General features: G+C 55.9%; 1 protein-coding gene across 1 annotated transcript; it reads left to right on the top strand.

The window, feature by feature from the left end:
- Positions 1-84: 84 nt before the first annotated feature.
- Positions 85-13,929, top strand: MAF1 (MAF1 homolog, negative regulator of RNA polymerase III). Its single transcript, XM_054293899.1, has 8 exons — positions 85-377; positions 1,383-1,548; positions 4,495-4,623; positions 7,980-8,124; positions 10,739-10,860; positions 11,921-12,040; positions 13,546-13,662; positions 13,841-13,929. Exons 2-8 carry the CDS (start codon positions 1,466-1,468, stop codon positions 13,860-13,862), a joined length of 738 nt encoding a protein of 245 aa, XP_054149874.1. The 5' UTR covers positions 85-377; positions 1,383-1,465; the 3' UTR covers positions 13,863-13,929.
- Positions 13,930-20,713: the final 6,784 nt, after the last annotated feature.

Genomic DNA, 20,713 nt, shown 5'->3' with positions numbered 1-20,713 from the left:
TAAAAGGCCGGCGGGGCGGTGATTGATGGGTGTTTTCGCCAATGGGATCGCGGGCCGCGGGCGCCTCTCGGGCGGGGCGGGCGCGGGCGGGGCGGTGCCGCCGCTGTTGCCGTCCGGTGCCGCAGGAGAAGGTCGCCCGCTCGCTCGCTCGCTCCGGGGGACTCCCAGGATCTCGCTCAGCCGCTCGCACCGTCCCGAGCACTCGGGGACATGTCGAGGTGGGCGGAGGCCCGGTGGGCCGGCGCCAGACGGCGGACGGCGGCCGCGGCACACTCGCCCTCCTCGAGCTTTCCCCGGAGACGCCTCCCTTTACACGCACCCCGAGCCTGAAGGCGCTGCCACGGCGAAGAGGCACCGATAAGGAGCAGGACGCGCCGGTAAGCCCGCTCGGCCCGCCGCCCCTTCCTCTGCGCGCCCACAAGCTGCGCGGACTACAGCTCCCGCCGTGCCCCGCGCCGCCCAGGCGTGGCGTAGCACGGCGCGCAGCCGCGGGGCAGGATGGGAGCAGTAGTCCAGCGATGGCGAGGCTGGGGCCGATCGCGCGGGGAATGCCGGGAGCCGTAGTCCGCCAATAGATCGGGGCTATGCGCTGCGCGGTGCATGCCGGGAGCTGTAGTCCGTATGTGTCGCGGCTGTGTTTCGCGCGGGGCATGTCGGGAGTTGTAGTCCAGCGCGCGGGGCATGCCGGGACTCCACTTCCTGTGGCGCCGCCCGGGACCGGGGCAGATTTTTCCGCGCCCTTTTCCCGCTTTTTTTTCTCCTTTTTTTCTCCTTTTCCTCCTTTTTTTCCTCCTCTTGTCCTTCCTCCTCCCCCTCTTCCTCTACCCCTCCGCCTGTCACCGTCTCTCCCTTTGCGGTGCCGCTGCCAGCTCCGCTTGAAGCGCCTCTTCCTCCTTCTCCGCTTCCTCTTCCTGCTTCTTTCGTTTCCCCTTTCTTTTGTTTTTTCATTTTTCCCTTTCCCGTTTCCATTTCTGCATTTTCCTTCTTTTCCCCTTTCCCGTTTCTTCAGTTTTTCCCTCTTTCCCCTTTCCTTTTCCCATTTCCACTCCCATTTTTGCATTTTCCCTTTCCCATTTCTCCATTTTCCCTTTTCCTTTCCTATTTATGAATTTTTCCGTTTCCTTGTTTGCTTTTCCCATTCCCATTTCTGCATTTTTGCCTTTCTCATTCCCATTCTCATTTCTGCATTTTCTCTCTTTTACTTTTCCCATCCCTGTATTTTCTTTTTCTCTTTCCCATTCCCATTCCTGCATTTTTCCTCTTTCCCTCTTTTCCCATTCCTGCATTTTCCCCTCCCTCTCCCTCCCCAGTTCCCCCCGTTGTTCCCATTCCCAGAAATTCACGTTCCCCATTCCCTCCCCTCATCTCTCCCCGGGGCTCAGCTGCTGCACCGGGGGAGCTGCCCCGGGAATTTTCCCGGGAATCTCGGGGATTTCCCGGGAATTTCCCCGCCCGCCGGGGGAGGATGAAGCTGCTGGAGAACTCGAGCTTCGAGGCCATCAACTCCCAGCTCACTGTGGAGACCGGAGACGCCCACATCATCGGCAGGTACGGGGGGTGGGATACCACCGGGAATCTGGGAATGCTGGGCCATGAAACCTGGGAATGCTGTCCTTGGGAATCTGGGAATGCTGGCCCCTGAAACCCGGGAATCTGGGAATGCTGCCCTGCAATCCGGGAATGCTGCCCTGGAAGAGCTCTGGGAATTCTGTCCATGAGAATCTGGGAATTCTGTCTTGGGAAACTGGGAATGCTGGCCTTGAGAATTTGGGAATGCTGGCCCTGGAAAGGCTCCAGGAATCTGGGAATGCTGCCCCCCTGAAACCTGAGAATCTGGGAATTTTGTCCTTGAGAATCTGGGAATTCTGTCTCGGGAACACTGGGAGTGCTGTCCCTAGAAAAGCTCTGGGAATCTGGGAACTCTGTCCCCGGGAATCTGTGAATCCTGCCCCTGGAAACCTGGGAATGCTGCTCGGGGAACACTGGGAATGCTGCCCCTGGGAGTCTGGGAATTCTGTCCTTGAGAATCTGGGAATTCTGTCCCGGGAATCTGGGAATTCTGTCCTTGAGAATCTGGGAATTCTATCCTGGGAACACTGGGAATGCTGTCCCTAGAAAAGTTCTGGGAATCTGGGAATTCTGTCCTTGAGAATCTGGGAATTCTGTCCCGGGAATCTGGGAATTCTGTCCTTGAGAATCTGGGAATGCTGTCTCTGGGAATCTGGAAATTCTGTCCTGGGAAACTGGGAATGCTGCCCTGAGGAATCTGGGAATGCTGCTCTGAGGACCATTCCCGAGAACGCTGGGAATCTGGGAATTCTGTCCCTGAAAAAGCCCTGGGAATCTGGGAATTCTGTCCTCATGAAACCTGGGAACACCAGGAATGCTGCCCTGGGAATCTGGGAATTCTGTCCCCAGGAATCTGGGAACGCTGGCCCTGGAATCTGGGAATTCTGTCCCTGAAAAAGCTCTGGGAATCTGGGAACGCTGCCCTGGAAAGACTCCGGGAATTTGGGAATTCTGTCCCTGGGAATCTGTGAATGCTATCCCTGGGATCTGGGAATTTTGTCCCCAGGAATCTAGGAATTCTGCCCCATGAAACCTGGGAATTCTGTCCCCATGAAACCCGGTAGCAGCGGGAATGCAGCCCCAGGAATCTGGAAATTCTGGCCCTGGAAAGGCTCCAGGAATCTGGGAATGCTGTCCCCCTGAAACCCAGGAATCTGGGAATGCTGCCCTGGGAATCTGGGAATTCTGTCCTTGAGAATCTGGAAATATTGCTCCTTTGAAACCCAGGAATCTGGGAATGCTGCCCTGGGAATCTGGGAATTCTGTCCTTGAGAATCTGGAAATATTGCTCCTTTGAAACCCAGGAATCTGGGAATGCTGTCCCTGGAAAAGCTCTGGGAATTCTGTCCCTGGGAATGCTGCCCTGTGAACACCAGGAATGCTGTCCCAGGAAAAGCTCCAGGAATCTGGGTGTGCTGCCCTGTGAATCTGGGAATTCTGTCCTGGGAAAAGCTCTGGGAATTCTGCTCCTTTGAAACCTGGGAATCTGAGAATGCTGACCCAGGAATCTGGGAATTCTGCCCTGGGAATCTGGGAATTCTGCCCTGGGAAAAGCTCTGGGAACCTCATAATGCTGCCCCAGGAAACCTGGGAGCGCTGTTCCTTTGAACCCAGGAATCTGGGAATGCTGGGAGAGCTCCTGCTATTCCAGGGATCCTGGGGCAGCCCCAGATTCTCTGGGAATCCCATCCCAAAATGCCAGTTTTCCATGGGAAGCCGTTCCCTGTTTCCCATCCTTCCAGCCTTTACCCCAAACCCCTCTGCAGCCCTCCCAGAAAAACCCTGGAAAAGGCCCTGGGATCTCATGGATCCCCCTGGGAGGGTCTGTGGGATCTCTGGGATCCCGTGAGCAGGTTTTTGGGATCCCCTGAGTGGGTTTTTGGGATCTCTGTCCCCTGGGAGGGTCTGTGGGATCTCTGGGATCCCGTGAGCGGGTTTTTGGGATCCCCTGAGTGGGTTTTTGGGATCTCTGTCCCCTGGGAGGGTCTGTGGGATCTCTGGGATCCCGTGAGCGGGTTTTTGGGATCCCCTGAGTGGGTTTTTGGGATCTCTGTCCCCTGGGAGGGTCTGTGGGATCTCTGGGATCCCGTGAGCGGGTTTTTGGGATCCCCTGAGTGGGTTTTTGGGATCTCTGTCCCCTGGGAGGGTCTGTGGGATCTCTGGGATCCCGTGAGCGGGTTTTTGGGATCCCCTGAGTGGGTTTTTGGGATCTCTGTCCCCTGGGAGGGTCTGTGGGATCTCTGGGGTCTCTGGATGGGTTTTTTTGGGATCTCTGGGATCCTACAGAATTGAGAGCTACTCATGCAAGCTGGTGGGGATCGACATGGATCCCCCTGGGAGGGTTTTTGGGATGTCCTGGGAGGGTTCCTGGGATCTCTGGGAGGGTTTGTGGATTTCTGGGTGGGTTTTTGGGATCACCTCAGCACTGGATCGCCCGGCAGGATTGAGAGCTACTTGTGCAAGCTGGTGGGCATCGACAGGGTTCCCCCTGGGAGAAACCTGGAACCTCCCTGGGAGGGTTCCTGGGGTCTCTGGAAGGGTTTTTGGGATCAGTCCAGCCCTGGATCCCAGAGGATCGAGAGCTATTTCATCCAAGCTGGCTGGGGTCAACAGGGTTTGGTTTCTGGGCTCCCCTAGGCGGGTTCCTGGGATCCCTGGGAGGGTTTTTGGGATTTTTGGGATCTCTGGGATCTCTGGGAGGGTTTTTAGGATCTCTGTGATCCCCTGGCAGGATTGAGAGCTCCTCGTGCAAGCTGGCTGGCATTGACAGAGATCCCCTGGGAGGGTTCCTGAGATCCTCTGGGAGGGTTTCTGGGATCTCTGATGGGTTTTTGGGTTCTCTGATGGGTTTCTGGGATCTCTGATGGGTTTTTGGGTTCTCTGATGGGTTTCTGGGATCTCTGATGGGTTTTTGGGACCCCCCAGGATCGAGAGCTACTCGTGCAAGCTGGCTGGCATCGACAAGCAGCTCTTCAAGCAGTTCTGCCAGGAGGGGCAGCCCCACGCGCTGGAGGCGCTGAGCCCCCCCCAGAGCTCCGGCCTGAGCCCCGGCAGGTGCGAACTGGGGGCACTGGAAACACTGGGGGTGCTGGGAACACTGGGACCTGGGAAACTGGGAACACTGGGAATGCTAGGATTGGGGAAACTGGGAACACTGGAGGCCCTGAGCCCGCCCCGGAGCTCTGGCCTCAGCCCTGGCGGGTGGGAACTGGGAGCACTGGGATGGGCATTAGGGGAACTGGGAACACTGAGACTGGGGGAACTGGGAACACTGGGAAACTGAGAGGGGCACTGGGAAACTGGGACTGGAGGCACTTGGAAACTGGGAGGGGCGCTGGGAAACTGGAATGGGCACCGGGATCATGGGATGGGCATTGGGGTCATGGAGTGGGCATTGGGATTGTGGGATCATCGCTGGGATCAGCCCCAGGATTAGCCTGGAATCTCTGGGATCAGCCCCAGGATTAGCCCGAGATCTCTGGGATCAGCACTGGGGGTTTGGGATCAGCCCCAGTATCAGCCCGGGATCTCTGGGATCAGCCCAGGATTAGCCCGGGATCTCTGGGATCAGCCCCGGGATTAGCCTGGGATCTCTGGGATCAGCTCCAGGATTAGCCCGGGATCTCTGGGATCAGCTCCAGGATTAGCCCGGGATCTCTGGGATCAGCCCCAGGATTAGCCCGGGATCTCTGGGATCAGCTCCAGGATTAGCCCGGGATCTCTGGGATCAGCCCAGGATTAGCCTGGGATCTCTGGGATCAGCCCCGGGATTAGCCTGGGATCTCTGGGATCAGCTCCAGGATTAGCCCGGGATCTCTGGGATCAGCCCCAGGATTAGCCCGGGATCTCTGGGATCAGCTCCAGGATTAGCCTGGGATCTCTGGGATCAGCTCTGGAGTTTGGGATCAGCCCAGGATTAGCCCGGGATCTCTGGGATCAGCCCAGGATTAGCCCGGGATCTCTGGGATCAGCCCAGGATTAGCCTGGGATCTCTGGGATCAGCTCCAGGATTAGCCTGGGATCTCTGGGATCAGCTCTGGAGTTTGGGATCAGCCCAGGATTAGCCCGGGATTTCTGGGATCAGCTCTGGAGTTTGGGATCAGCCCAGGATTAGCCCGGGATCTCTGGGATCAGCCCCAGGATTAGCCTGGGATCTCTGGGATCAGCTCCAGGATTAGCCTGGGATCTCTGGGATCAGCTCTGGAGTTTGGGATCAGCCCAGGATTAGCCCGGGATCTCTGGGATCAGCCCCAGTATCAGCCCGGGATCTCTGGGATCACCCCCAGTATCAGCCCGGGATCTCTGGGATCAGCCCCAGGATTAGCCTGGGATCTCTGGGATCAGCTCCAGGATTAGCCTGGGATCTCTGGGATCAGCCCCAGGATTAGCCCGGGATCTCTGGGATCAGCCCAGGATTAGCCTGGGATCTCTGGGATCAGCCCCAGGATTAGCCCGGGATCTCTGGGATCAGCTCCAGGATTAGCCTGGGATCTCTGGGATCAGCCCCAGGATTAGCCCGGGATCTCTGGGATCAGCTCCAGGATTAGCCCGGGATCTCTGGGATCAGCTCTGGAGGTTGGGATCAGCCCAGGATTAGCCCGGGATCTCTGGGATCAGCCCCAGGATTAGCCTGGGATCTCTGGGATCAGCCCAGGATTAGCCTGGGATCTCTGGGATCAGCCCCAGGATTAGCCCAGGATCTCTGGGATCAGCCCCAGGATTAGCCCGGGATCTCTGGGATCAGCCCAGGATTAGCCCGGGATCTCTGGGATCAGCTCCAGGATTAGCCTGGGATCTCTGGGATCAGCCCCAGGATTAGCCCGGGATCTCTGGGATCAGCCCAGGATTAGCCCGGGATCTCTGGGATCAGCTCCAGGATTAGCCTGGGATCTCTGGGATCAGCCCCAGGATTAGCCCGGGATCTCTGGGATCAGCCCCAGGATTAGCCCGGGATCTCTGGGATCAGCCCAGGATTAGCCCGGGATCTCTGGGATCAGCCCCAGTATCAGCCCGGGATCTCTGGGATCAGCTCCAGTATCAGCCCGGGATCTCTGGGATCAGCTCCAGGATTAGCCCGGGATCTCTGGGATCAGCTCCAGGATTAGCCCGGGATCTCTGGGATCAGCTCTGGAGTTTGGGATCAGCCCAGGATTAGCCCGGGATCTCTGGGATCAGCTCCAGTATCAGCCCGGGATCTCTGGGATCAGCTCCAGTATCAGCCCGGGATCTCTGGGATCAGCCCCAGTATCAGCCCGGGATCTCTGGGATCAGCTCCAGGATTAGCCCGGGATCTCTGGGATCAGCCCCAGGATTAGCCCGGGATCTCTGGGATCAGCTCTGGAGTTTGGGATCAGCCCAGGATTAGCCCGGGGTCTCTGGGATCAGCTCCAGTATCAGCCCGGGATCTCTGGGATCAGCCCCAGTATCAGCCCGGGATCTCTGGGATCAGCCCAGGATTAGCCCGGGATCTCTGGGATCAGCTCCAGTATCAGCCTGGGATCTCTGGGATCAGCTCCAGTATCAGCCCGGGATCTCTGGGATCAGCCCCAGGATTAGCCTGGGATCTCTGGGATCAGCCCCAGTATCAGCCCGGGATCTCTGGGATCAGCTCCAGGATTAGCCTGGGATCTCTGGGATCAGCTCTGGAGTTTGGGATCAGCCCAGGATTAGCCCGGGATCTCTGGGATCAGCCCAGGTTTAGCCCGGGATCTCTGGGATCAGCTCCAGTATCAGCCCGGGATCTCTGGGATCAGCTCCAGTATCAGCCCGGGATCTCTGGGATCAGCACTGGGGGTTTGGCATCAGCCCCAGGGGCAGCTCTGGAATTTTGGGATTGGCCCCAGGAGCGCTGTCCCCGGTGTGCCTGCTGTCCCTCTGGTGACACTGGTGACATTGCTAGGCTGGGGATAGGGCCACTCGTTGACAGTGATGATGTTGTGGTGATACTGGTGACACCATTGTTGTCCCCAGGCAGGAGGAGTGCCTGCTGAGCGACACGGGGTCCCTGTGGTGACATTGGTGACACCATTGTCACTCCCAGGCAGGGGGAGGGCCCGCTCAGTTACAGGATGTCCCTGTGGTGACACTGTGGTGACTCCGGTGTCCCTGTCGTGATACTTTGGTGACATCGGTGACATTGATGACATTGGTGTCTCTGTGGTGACACCGATGTTGCTGTGGTGACACCGATGTTGCTGTGGTGACACTGGTGGCTTTGGTGACATTGATGTCCCTGTGGTGACACTGGTGTCCCTCTCAGGCAGGGGGAGGGCCCTCTCAGTGACACGTGCAGCTGCAAGACGCTGTTCTACCTGATCGGTGTCCCTGTGGTGACACTGCTGACTCTGTGGTGACCCTGTGGTGACACTGATGTCCCTGTGGTGACCCTGGTGACATTCCTGTCCCCCCAGGCAGGGGGAGGGCCCGCTCAGTGACACGTGCAGCCGCAAGACGCTGTTCTACCTGATCGCCACCCTGAACGAGGCCTTCCGGCCCGACTACGACTTCAGCGCCGCCAAGAGCCACGAGTTCAGCCGCGAGCCCAGCCTCAACTGGGTACGGACTGGGAGCACTGGGAGGGACTGGGAGGGACTAGGATGGGACTGGGAGAGCCACGAGTTCAGCCGGGAGCCCAGCCTCAACTGGGTACTGGGAGCACTGGGAGGGACTGGGAGGGACTGGGAGGGACTGGGATGGGACTGGGATGGGACTGGGAGAGCCAGGAGTTCACCTGTGAGCCCAGCCTCGACTGGGAGGGACTGGGATGGGACTGGGAGGGACTGGGAGAGCCACGAGTTCAGCCGTGAGCCCAGCCTCAACTGGGTATGCACTGGGAGGGACTGGGATGGACTGGGAGCACTGGGAGGGACTGGGAGAGCCATGAGTTCAGCCGTGAGCCCCGCCTGAACTGGGGACGGACTGGGAGGGACTGGGATGGGACTGGGAGGGGCTGGGAGAGCCACGAGTTCAGCCATGAGTCCAGCCTGAACTGGGGAGGGACTGGGAGCACTGGGAGGGACTGGGGTGGGAGAGCCACAGGTTCCCCTGTGAGCGCAGCCTGAGCTGAGTGTGGAGCATGGAATGGGGTGGGATCACCTGGACTCACCTGGGGGAGTGGGAGCAGGACGGGCCTGGAGCAGGAGGAACCTTCAAACTCCAAACTCCACCAACCTGGCCTTGGGCACGGCCAGGGGTGGGGCAGCTGCAGCTTCTCTGGGAGTCCTTTCCATCCCTTCCCTCCTCCCAGGGCCAGGAATTGCTGATCCATATCCCCCCATCCTCCATATCCCCCCATTCCCAATCCTGCAAACAGCATTCCCTGTCCCTGGGGGTCACTCTGTGCCTGTGCCCATTCCCCTGGAGCCTCTTCAGGCACTGGAGGCTCCGTCCAACCTGGCCTTGGACACTTCCAGGAGCGAGGAATCCACAGCCTGTCTGGGCAGCGCAGTCCTGGGCCAGCCCCGTTCGTGTGTCCTCCATTCCTGGGCCAGCCCCATTCCTGTGTCCCCCGTTCCTGGGCCAGCCCCATTCCTGTGTCCTCCATTCCTGGGCCAGCCCCATTCGTGTGTCCCCCATTCCTGGGCCAGCCCCATTCCTGTGTCCCCCGTTCCTGGGCCAGCCCCATTCCTGTGTCCCCCATTCCTGGGCCAGCCCCATTCCTGTGTCCCCCGTTCCTGGGCCAGCCCCATTCGTGTGTCCTCCATTCCTGGGCCAGCCCCATTCCTGTGTCCCCTGTTCCTGGGCCAGCCCCATTCCTGTGTCCTCCATTCCTGGGCCAGCCCCATTTGCGTGTCCCCCATTCCTGGGCCAGCCCCATTCCTGTGTCCTCCATTCCTGGGCCAGCCCCATTCATGTGTCCCCTGTTCCTGGGCCAGCCCCATTCGTGTGTCCCCTGTTCCTGGGCCAGCCCCATTCGTGTGTCCCTCACTCCTGGGCCAGCCCCATTCCTGTGTCCCTCACTCCTGGGCCAGCCCCATTCCTGTGTCCCCCATTCCTGGGCCAGCCCCATTCGTGTGTCCTCCATTCCTGGGCCAGCCCCATTTGCGTGTCCCCCATTCCTGGGCCAGCCCCATTCCTGTGTCCTCCATTCCTGGGCCAACCCCATTCGTGTGTCCCCCACTCCTGGGCCAGCCCCATTCGTGTGTCCCTGGTTCCCGTGCCAGCCCCATTCCCATGTCCGTGGTCCCCCTTCCCAGGCCAGCCCCGTTCCCATTCCCATGTCCCTTGTCCCTATTCCCATTCCCGAACCGGCCCCATTCCTGTTCCCATGTTCCACATCCCTGTTCCCATGTCCCCCATCCCTGTTCCTGTGTCCCCGTCCCCATTCCTGTGTCCCCGTCCCCATTCCTGTGTCCCTTATTCCCGTTCTCGTGTCCCACGTCCCTGTTCCCATGTCCCTTGTCCCCCTTCCCATCTCTCATGTCCCTGTTCCCGTGTTCCGGTTCCTGTTTCCCACATCTCTGTTCCCATGTCCTCCATCCTGAGTCCCCCATCCCCATTCCACGTCCCTTGTCCCCGATCCCATGTCCTCCTTCCTCGTTCTGTGTCCCCTGTCCCCATTCCTGTGTCCCCCATCCCATGTTCTTTGTCCCCATTCCAGTGTCCCCCGTCCCTGTTCCGTGTTGCAGGTGGTGAATGCCGTGAACCGCAGCCTCTTCTCAGCCTTGTGTGCAGATTTTGTCCCCATTCCATGTCCCCTGTCCCCATTCCCATGTCCCCTGTCCCCATTCTGTGTCTGTGTCCCCAATCCCATGTCCCTTGTCCCCATTCTGTGTCACAGGGGGTGAATGCTGTGAACTGCAGCCTGTTCTCGGCCGTGCGCGAGGATTTCATCCCTGTTCCCATGTCCCCTGCCCCCAATCCCGTGTCCCCTGTCCCTAATCCCGTGTCCCACATCCCCAGTCTCATGTCCCCTGTCCCCATTCAGTGTCCCCTGTCCCCATTCCAGGTGGTGAGTGCTGTGAACTGCAGCCTGTTCTCAGCCGTGCGCGAGGATTTCATCCCTGTCGCGTGTCCCCTGTCCCCATTCAGTGTCCCTTGTCCCAGTTCTGTGTCACAGGTGGTGAATGCCGTGAACTGCAGCCTGTTCTCGGCCGTGCGCGAGGATTTCATCCCTGTCGCGTGTCCCCTGTCCCCATTCAGTGTCCCTTGTCCCCGTTCTGTGTCACAGGTGGTGAATGCCGTGAACTGCAGCCTGTTCTCGGCCGTGCGCGAGGATTTCAAGGCGCTGAAGCCGCTGCTGTGGGACGCGGTGGATGAGGAGATCTGCCTGGCCGAGTGTGACATCTACAGGTACGGGGGCACCTGGGGCTGGCCCTGCCCCATCCCGGGGGATCCCAGCCCTTCCTGATTCTGAGGGAATCCAGCCCTTCCTGATCTCAAGGGATCCCGGTCCTTCCTGATCCCAGGGGATCTCTCCCATTCCCAAGGGATCCTGGCCCCTCTTGAGGGATTCCAGCCCTCCCCAATCTCCAGAGATTCCAGCCCTGCCTTATTCTGAGGGATCCCAGCCCTTCCTCAGGGATCCCAGCTTTTCCTGAGGGATCCCAGCTCTGCCTGAGGGATCCCAGGGGATCCCAGCCCTTCCTGTGGGATCTTGCTGTTCCTGAGGGATCCTGGCCCTTCCTGAGGGATCTCAACCCTTCCTGTGGGATCCCAGAGGATCCTGGGCCTTCCTGATCCTCAGGGATTTCCGCCCTTCCTGAGGGAGCCCCGCTCTTCCTGTGGGATCCCAGAGGATCCTGGGCCTTCCTGATCCCAAGGGATCCTAGCTCTTCCCAATCTCCAGGGTTCCAAGCCCTGCACGATCGCAGGGATCCTGACCCTTCCTGAGGGATCTCAGCCCTTCCTGATCCCAGGGATCTCAGCCCTGCTGGAGGGATCCAGCCCTGTTCTCAATCCCTGGCCTTTCTCACTTTCCCCAATCCTGTGACATTCCCACTTTCCCAATCCCATGACATTCCCACTTCTCCTGTCCCCATCCCGTGACATTCCCACTTTTCTGGTTCCTGTGACATTCCCACTTTTCCCAATCCCCGCTTTTCCTGTTCCCGTGACATTCCCACTTTTCCCAATCCCATGACATTCCCACTTTTCCCAATCCGTGACATTCCCACTTTTCCCAATTCCATGGCATTCCCACTTTTCCCAATCCCGTGACATTCCCGCTTTTCCCAATCCCGTGGCATTCCCACTTTTCCCGTTCCCCAATCCTGTGACATTCCCACTTTTCCCAATCCCATGCCATTCCCACTTTTCCTGTCCCTACTCCCGTGACATTCCTGCTTTTCCCAATGCCGTGACGTCCCCGCTTTTCCCGTTCCTGTGACATTCCCACTTTTCCGGTTCCCAGCTACAACCCGGACCTGGACTCGGATCCCTTCGGGGAGGACGGCAGCCTCTGGTCCTTCAATTACTTCTTCTACAACAAGAGGCTGAAGAGGATCGTCTTCTTCACCTGCCGCTCCATCAGGTCAGGGCGGCATTCCCGAAATCCCAGGGGCCATTCCCCAGGGGATTCCCTCAAATTCCAGAGAGCATTCCCTGGGGGATTCCCTGAAATTCTGGGGGCCGTTCCCTGGGGGATTCCCTGAAATTCCGGGGGCATTCCCCAGAGGATTCCCCAAATTCTGGAGAGCATTTCCCAGGGGATTCCCCGAAATTCCAGAGGACCTTCCCCAGGTAATTCCTCCAATTCCATGAGGCATTCATTCCCCAGGGGATTCCCTGAATTCCAGAGGGGCATTCCCCTGGGGATTCCCTGAAATTCCAGGGGGCATTCCTGAGGAGATTCCCAGAAATTCTGTGGGGCATTCCTGAGGGGATTCCAGGGGCCCTTCCCAAGGGGGTTCCCAGAATTCCATGGGATGATCCCCAGGGGTTTCTCTGGAATTCCTGGGGTCATTCCTGAGGGAATTCCCTGGAATTCTGAGGGCCATTCCCGGGGAGATTCCAGGGTCCGTTCCCATGGGGATTCCCCACAGTTCCCTGTAGAGGGTTCCCCAGAATTTCAGGAGCCATTGCCAAGGGGGTTCCTGTAATTCCAGAGGGCATTCCCAAGGGGATTTCCCACAGTTCTTTGGTGGATTCCCGAGGGAGTTCCCTGGAATTCCAGGGGTCCTTCCTGAGGGGATTACCCAGAATGTTCCCGGGGGGATTCTCCGAAATTCCAGGAGCAGTTCCCATCGGTATTCCTCAGAATTCCAGGAACTGTTCCCAAGGAGATTCCTCAGAATTCCAGGAGCCATTCCCAAGGGTATTCCTCAGAATTCTGGGGGCCATTCCCAAGGGAGTTCCTGGAATTCCAGGAGCCATTCCCAGGGGGATTCTCTAGAATTCCAGGGGACATTCCAAGGGGCATTCCTGGAATTCCAGGAGCCATTCCCAGGGGGATTCCCCAGAATTCCAGGAGCCATTCCCAAGGGGATTCCTGGAATTCGAGGGATCATTCCCGAGAGGTTCCCTGGAATTCCAGAAGCCATTCGCCAGGGAATTCCCTGAAATTCCAGGGAGCCTTCCCCAGGGCATTCCTGGAATTCCGGGAGGCATTCCCCAGGGGATTCCTGAATTCCGGGGGGCATTCCTGAGGAGATTCCAGGGGGCCCTTCCTGAGGGGATTTCCCAGAATTCCAGGGGTCATTCCCAAGAGGATTTCCAGAATTCCAGGAGATGTTCCCCAGGGGGTTCTGTGGAATTCCTGGGGTCATTCCCGAGGGAATTCCGTGGAATTCTGAGGGTCATTCCCATGGGGATTCCACACAGTTCTCTGTAGAGGGTTCCCCAGAATTCCAGGAGCCATTCCCAAGGGCATTCCTCAGAATTCCAGGAACCGTTCCCAAGGGGATTCCCTGGAATTACAGAGGCCATTCCCAAGGGTGTTCCCCAGAATTCCAGGAGCCATTCCCGAGGGGATTCCCCAGAATTTCAGGGGCCATTGCTGAGAGGATTCCCTGGAATTCTGGCCCTTCCCTCCCACAGTGGCTACGCCTACACCCGGCCGGACACCGGCACCGAGCTGGACATGGACCTGGGCGAGGGGGACACCGAGAAGGGCGACAGTGGCGACCCCGAGGGCGGCGCCATCGAGGAGGACAGGTGGGCGGGGCAGGGCGGGGCAGGGGCGTGGCTGCAGGTGAGGTAGGGCAGGGCAGCAGGCGTGGCCGCAGGTGGGTGGGGCAGGGTGGGGCAGGGGGTGTGGCCACAGGTGGGTGGGGCAGGGGGTGTGGCCCCAGGTGAGGCAGGTGACCCTCCCTTTTCCCTGTGCTCGTTGCAGGCTGCAGGTGATGTGCATGTGAGATTCCCGGCGGGATCCGAGACACCGGGAACGGAACCGGCAACGGGAACGGAACCAGCAATGGGACTGGAAATGGACTGGGAACCAAACCAGCACCAGGAACGGGACTGGGAACGGAACTGGGAACGGAACTGGGACTGGGAATGGGACTGGGAATGGAACCGGGACTGGAAACGGAACCGGGACTGGGAATGGAACCGGGAATGGGCCTGGGACTGGGAACAGAACCAGGAATGGAAGTGGGAACGGAACCAGCACTGAGAATGGAACCAGGACTGGAACCGGGACTGGGAACAGAGCCAGGACCGGAACCGGGACTGGGAATGGAACCGGACCTGGGAATGGAACCAGGGCTGGGAAAGGAACTGGGAACGGAACCAGGAATGGAACCAGCACTGGGAGTGGCACCAGGAAAGAAACCAGGAACGGAACCAGAACCAGGAATGGAACCAGCAGCAGAACTGGCACCAGGAAAGGAACCAGGAACAGAACCAGGAATGGAACCAGAAGCAGGAACGGAACCAGAACCGGCACCGGGAAAGGAACCAGGAACGGAACCAGGACTGGCAACCAGACCAGCATTGGCACCGGGAACGGAGCCAGGAACAGAACCGGGAAAGGACCCGGCCCTGTCCCGGCGCCGCTGGTCCTTCCTGAGCCGTGTCCCCCCTGTCCCGGTGTCACGGTGTCCCCACGTCCCCCCCTGGACACTGGAGCCCCCCAGGAATCCCGGAGCCCCCGAAGCTTCGCTGCACTTTATGGCTCCTGCCCTCGGCTGCACTGATCCCCGTCCCACCTGCCCAGGCTCCTGACGGGCTCCATCCGTCCATGCCAGCCCTGCCCGGGGCAAAACCCCAAATCCCACCCCAGGAACTGCCCCCCTGCCCCCCCTCCCGAGTCCGTGTGTTTCAAGAGTTTGGCTTTGCTCTGTGTCCGCTCCAGCTCTGCTTTTCCTGCTGGGAGCTCACCTGGGTGAGATCCAGGTGAGCCCCGGGCCTGAGGCTGGCCGGGCCCAGCTGCGCCTCCCTGGGATCTGGGATCTGGACTGGTGGATCTGGGGTATGGATTGGGGATCCCATATGCACCTCCCTTGGGATCTGGGTCTGGATCAGGGGGATCTGGATCTGGGATCTGGATTGGGGGGATCTGGATCTGGGTGGGGATCCCACCTGCACCTCTCTGGGGATCTGGAACTGGGGAGGGTCCCACCTGCACCTCCCTTGGGATCTGGGTCTGGATCAGGGGGATCTGGATCTGGAATATGGATTGGGGATCCCACCTGCACCTCCCCCTGGGATCCAAAGCTGGATTCTCACCTGGGCCAGGTGAGCCCCGTGCCTGAGGCTGGTGGGGCCCAGCTGCGCCTCCCTTGGGATCGGGGATCTGGATCTGGGATCTGGACTGGGGATCCCACCTGCACCTCCCTGGGGATCTGGGTCTGGATCAGGGATATCTGGATCTGAGATACGGATCTTGGGATCCCACCTGCGCCTCCCTTGGAATCTGGGTCTGGATCAGGGGGATCTGGATCTGGAATATGGATTGGGGATCCCATCTGCACCTCCCCTGGGACCTGGGATACGGATCAGGGGGTCTCACCTGCACCTCCCTTGTGATCCAGAGCAGGGGGGTCCAACCTGCACCTCCCTTGGGATCTGGATCAGGGGGTCCCACCTGCACCTTCCCTGGCATCTGGATCTGGGGGTCCCACCTGAGTCCTCTGTGGGAAGCGAATTGTGGTGGAATTCTAGGGTAGAGGGGTCCCACCTCCCTTGGGATCTGGGATCTGGATCAGGGGATCCCTCCTGCGCCCTCCATGCGAAACAAATTCCAGTGGAGTTCTAGAATAGGGGGGTCCCATCTCCTTTGGGATCTGGAACATGGAGGGGTCCTACCTGCACCTTCCTTGGGGTCTGGGATCTAGAGTGAGGAGTCCCATCTGCAGCCTCCATGGGAATTGAATTCCAATGGAATTTGGGAACAGGGGAGTTCCATTCTCATCCTGAAGGGTATCTGGATCAGGAGAGTCCCTGACCCCCCCCCCCCCCCCCGACCTCTCCAGGTGCAGATTTCAGGGTCTGATTCTGGCCCTGTTCCCTCTCCAGGTCCAGGGTCCAGCTGGCCACGCACAAGGAGGGGCCACTGAGCCCCCCCAAAGCCCCTCCTGCCCCCCAGTTGGGGGCAGTTCTCTGGGGATCCTGTTGTTGTCACCAGCAGCTCTCCCAGCCCCATGGGAGTCAGTTTGTGCTCCCCCAAATTCCCCGGGGGGATTGTCCCAGTTCCTTCATTCCCCCTAAACTCCCCCTGGAAATTTGGAATTCTACACTTTTGCAGTGTCCTGCCAATAAAAGATTTCTGGGATTTTCCCCAATTCCTGGGGGGTTTCCCTGGGATGTCGCTGTTACCACGAGGAGGGTCCTGGCCCAGAATGGGGTTGGGGACCTCATGGGTTGGGGTCCAAGGGGTGCTTCAGCCCCGCTTTATCCTCTACTTAATTCCTTTATATGTTTTAACATCAGTTTTCTCCTCTTAACACTTTACTTCCCATTTTCACGGAATTCCAGGGTGGTTTGGGTTTGGAGGGACATTAAGAATCATGTTGTTCATCAGCCGATGGGCAGGGCCACCTTCCACTATCCCAGGCTGCTCCAAGCCCTGTCCAACCTGGCCTTGGGCACTCCCAGGCATGGGGCAGCCTCAGCAGGAGGAATTCCCTCCCAAGATCCCGTCCATCCCTGCCCTCTGGCAGTGGGAAGCCGTTCTGCCTTGTGCTGTCACTCCTGGTCCTTGTTTGAAGTCACCAGAACAGGATCAGGTGGGGGAAAATGAGAGTGAAACTCCTGGGTTTGGCTAAATCTGGTTTAATAATTTAACAATTGTAGACCCTTCACCTCCGCTGGAGGAGAATACCAATTCCAGGTTTTTACTCTCACTACTGGATGTGGACATTGGAATTTCAGGCTCTAAAGTGACAACTGAGAGTCAGAGCCCGGGCAGTTCCTGTGGATTTTGGAGAGTAACAGTGGGTGCCAGGGCTGGAGGAGCCAAGGGGGTCTTGCTGGACTTTGTGGGGTGTCATTGAAAGATAAAATGTCTGCCAAGCCTCGCTATAGCGCCTGACACGGTGCAAAGCACCAAGACTCCATCAGAAGGGTGCACAAGAGAGATTCATTACAACAACATACTGCCTTTTCAGTTTTTCTAGATATTTACATTTAATTAGCAGACACATTCACTGCCCATTGGTCATAAGAAAGAAGCAAAGTTCTCAGTGGGTGATCAAGGAGCCGCATCATTGTGTGAGCCAGCTAAAGTCGGTATCTTTGAACTTCCTCTCCTTCATCATGTGGCCATGGTGACAACCTTGGTGTCTTCCTTGAAAGAGACGCGGGGCTTTCCTTATCTTCAGGAAGCCTTTGCTGGCTCACAAGAACAGCGCAGAATGTCTTTCCTACAATCCCCCTTTTTGCATTTGACCCACAAACACAACTGCTAAGGACTTCTGCAGGGCCCTTGCAAAAATCCAAGCAGATGGAGGATCTATTCTTCATTCATTTACAGACAACCAGCTTCTACCAACTCCACAACACACACCCTTACAATCTTAAGGTTCATATACAAACGAAACACATAAAGACAGATCTTCAAATACCGTTACAGACCTCGCAATTTTCGGATGACACATTTGCAGCAGAATGACAGCTTCACCTCTAATCAAATAACTTTCCCCCACACAGAATCAGAGACCAAGTCATCTGCCTACTCACCACTTAGAACCAAGTAGCATCCACTTAACTTTACAACTGGTTGTTGCCATCATAATGGGCAACCAACCTAGTTGCTCAAGGTGTGCAGTTCAGCTACTAATTCAACCCCTCTGCAAAGGCAACACTTCTCCCTTAGGTACATCAAGTTCCCCTATTTTGGGACTGTCTGTACCCTGCAAAAGGAAATGGTACAAGACACACTTCTCAGTACTACCAAGCTCTTTGTAAGAGAATTCAAGGAAAAGAAGCAAAAGTAACACCCACTAACTTAAATTTTGGATTTTCAGTGTAAGCCTATGACTCCCTTTGCTCTGTCCCAAATTACCATCTTTACCACACATTCTTTGAGGGGCCGTGCTTCCATCCACCTAATAACCGATGCAATTACCTACTCATTTTGCTCTCACTGTAGAACCACCCATGCTGTCTTTTTCTGTGTGCTCCCAATAAGGTTTACCACAATGGGCAGAGATCCAACGAGGTCCATTTTCTGTTAAAACACATGCGTATCCTCTTCCCCATGTTCTAATTCTGCTGGGCCAATCCACTTCCCTGTGATTTTATCTTTTACCCATACCTTAATACCTTCCTGAAAGTTTGGTTGTTTTGAATTCAAAGATGAAAAATGGTAGAATGTAGGAGACAATGGTAAGTCATATAAAGGATGCAGAAAGTTTAACACATAAACGACTTTGTCTAATCTCACTTGAGGTGACTCCCTCTGCATTCCCCCTTTTTGTTTTTGTACTTGATGCTTCAACACACCATGAGCACGTTCAATAATTGCTTTGCCTGTCAAAGCATGAGGGATACCAGTAGAATGATCAACACCCCAGGCATGAAAAACACACTTGCAATTTCTTTGAAACATGCCTGGACGTTATCCATGTTTACATGTGATGGAACGCCTAAGATGGAAAAGGTGAGGCAAAAATGACGAATAACATCCCGAGCTGTTTCACCTGCCAGCACTGAGGCAACCATGGCATGAGAAAAGATACCAATTGTAACATGAACGTACTTCAAATGGCCAAGTTCAGGCACCTTTGTAACATCTGTTTGCCAGTCTTGCAAAGGGAGTAAGCCTCTAGGATTAGTGCCGTAATATTGCGGAATATGAGACATATGACAATCAGGGCAAGAAGAAATAATTGCCTTTGCTTCGCTATGTGATAATTTAAATTGCTACCGTAGTGCCTGAGCACCCTGATGAAAAAATTGGTGAGATAGAGCAGCTTGCTGTAACACATTAGGCACAGTGTTTACTGCTGAGGCAGCCACAAGGGAATCCACATAGGCGTTACCTTCAACAAAGAATCTAAGTAGTGATGTATGGCTACGAATATGCATAATAAAATAAGAATGCTTTCGATTAGGAATAGCAGTCCACAATTTCAACAACATAACAAATAATGGTTTCTCCTTCACATTATACAACACAGCTTTGTCCAACTGTCCAACTAAATTAGCAACATAGAATAAGTAACTATATTTACGGAACTAGGAAATAAGGTAAAGGCCAAGAGTACGGCACAAAGTTCAATTAACTGAGGAGACCTTTATTGAATCATTACTTCATGTTCCCAGCAGTCATCCTTCCAGGCTGCAGCAGCTTTTCCAGTTCTTCCTGATCCGTCTGTGAAAACCGTCGCACCTCCACTGGCACAGAAGAGCAAAGTTGTTTCCCCTGAAAGGGAATCTCCTTAGTGAAATTGAAAATAGGATGAGAAGATAAATGATATGCTATTTGACCTGTAAAGGAAGAGAAAGCAGATTGCAGCTCATGATTGTTTTGAAAACACTCAAAATATCATTGTTGTACCGGCATGACAATAGTTACAGGATCACAGCCTAAATCTCATGGCAGCGTCTGTGACCTTTGATAATGATGTCTGCAAAAAGTTCATACAAGCCTGGAGCTGTTTTTCAGGACCTGAAAGACAAAAATATCCAGTCCAAAATATGCAATTTGTCTTCCCATTTATCATTCCATTGACACAACAATCTGCATGATATTTCATCATCTCTCAAAATAAATAATTTCACACCAACAAAAACATCTATCCTGGTAACAAATTTGGATGACAAGGCCAATTCAACTTCTAGAGTCTTTTTTGTTGCAGCGGTCAAATGTCTCTAATCGGTAGAGGAAGTTATCCCTGATAGTAAGTCAAACAAGGGTTGCAGTTGGTGATTGGTTATCCCCTAAGCCAACCTATTGCACCAACCATTTTCTGTACGTCAACAGCGGTTTTAATTTCAATGTCCAATTCTACAGGTTGAGGCACAATTTGTGTTTTGGTGATTATCAACCCCAAATATTTCCAAGGCATCTGTCTTTGAACTTTCTCCGGGGTGATGACCAAAGTAACTAGAGTGTACACATCGTCCAGCAGTTTGAGGGCATTGGGTCTTCACAAGCAGAACATCTGGGTGAGGACTTCATGACTGTTGCCAAAGCAGCCATTTAATGCTCAACTGAACCAACCTTTGAGCGAGCAACTACAATATCAGACAGTGAGGGATCTCCCAGTAAGGAATTAGTAATTCTCCTACAATCATCATTCGCATTTCCCTGTGCTAGCTGTCTGCATAGAATTTACCTCAATTTATCATCTTCTACTTGCTTCTCAAGGGCTGCAGCAACCCTCTGCACAAACTGCAGAGAAGGTTCCTTTACCCCTTGCTGGATGGTAATATACCTCGGTTTAGGAGCTGCCATCTCCATTGTTTTAAGCAAGGAACTCATACCCAGCTGCTGGGCCTGTGCCAGAACCAGGGGATCCCATCTTGCTTGCAAATCCGGGTTAGAGAATGGTCCATTGCCCAGCACGGCATCAACTCCCATAGCGTGATATGGATCGTGGTGAGGTAGCTGCATATTGTCCAATGCTACTCTTTCAACCATGTATTTCCAGGTAGTATGAAACACACCATACTGCGCTGGCTGAAACAGAATTGTGGCAAGGTGAGCAATATCATAAGGTGCAAATACATCAGCATTTAAAACACGAATCACTTGCATCACCTGCGAAGAGTTAACACCATACTGGTCTACTTTGGACTGAAAGTCCTGTACAACCCT

The sequence above is a fragment of the Melozone crissalis genome, unplaced genomic scaffold (genome assembly GCF_028551555.1).
Source record: "Melozone crissalis strain CALT ecotype California unplaced genomic scaffold, PUWL_Pcris_2 ptg000195l_1, whole genome shotgun sequence".
In the NCBI taxonomy this organism is placed as follows: Eukaryota; Metazoa; Chordata; class Aves; order Passeriformes; family Passerellidae; genus Melozone; species Melozone crissalis.
The sequence above is the reverse complement of the archived record's forward strand: the minus strand, read 5'-3'. Positions and strand labels throughout refer to the sequence as shown.

Excerpts from the sequence above, each read along its gene's own strand:
- MAF1 (XM_054293899.1), top strand. The coding sequence starts at position 1,466 with ATGAAGCTGCTGGAGAACTCGAGCTTCGAGGCCATCAACTCCCAGCTC. Across the intron at positions 1,549-4,494 it reads GACGCCCACATCATCGGCAG|GATCGAGAGCTACTCGTGCA; the intron begins GTACGGGGGGTG and ends GGGACCCCCCAG. Across the intron at positions 12,041-13,545 it reads TTCACCTGCCGCTCCATCAG|TGGCTACGCCTACACCCGGC; the intron begins GTCAGGGCGGCA and ends TCCCTCCCACAG.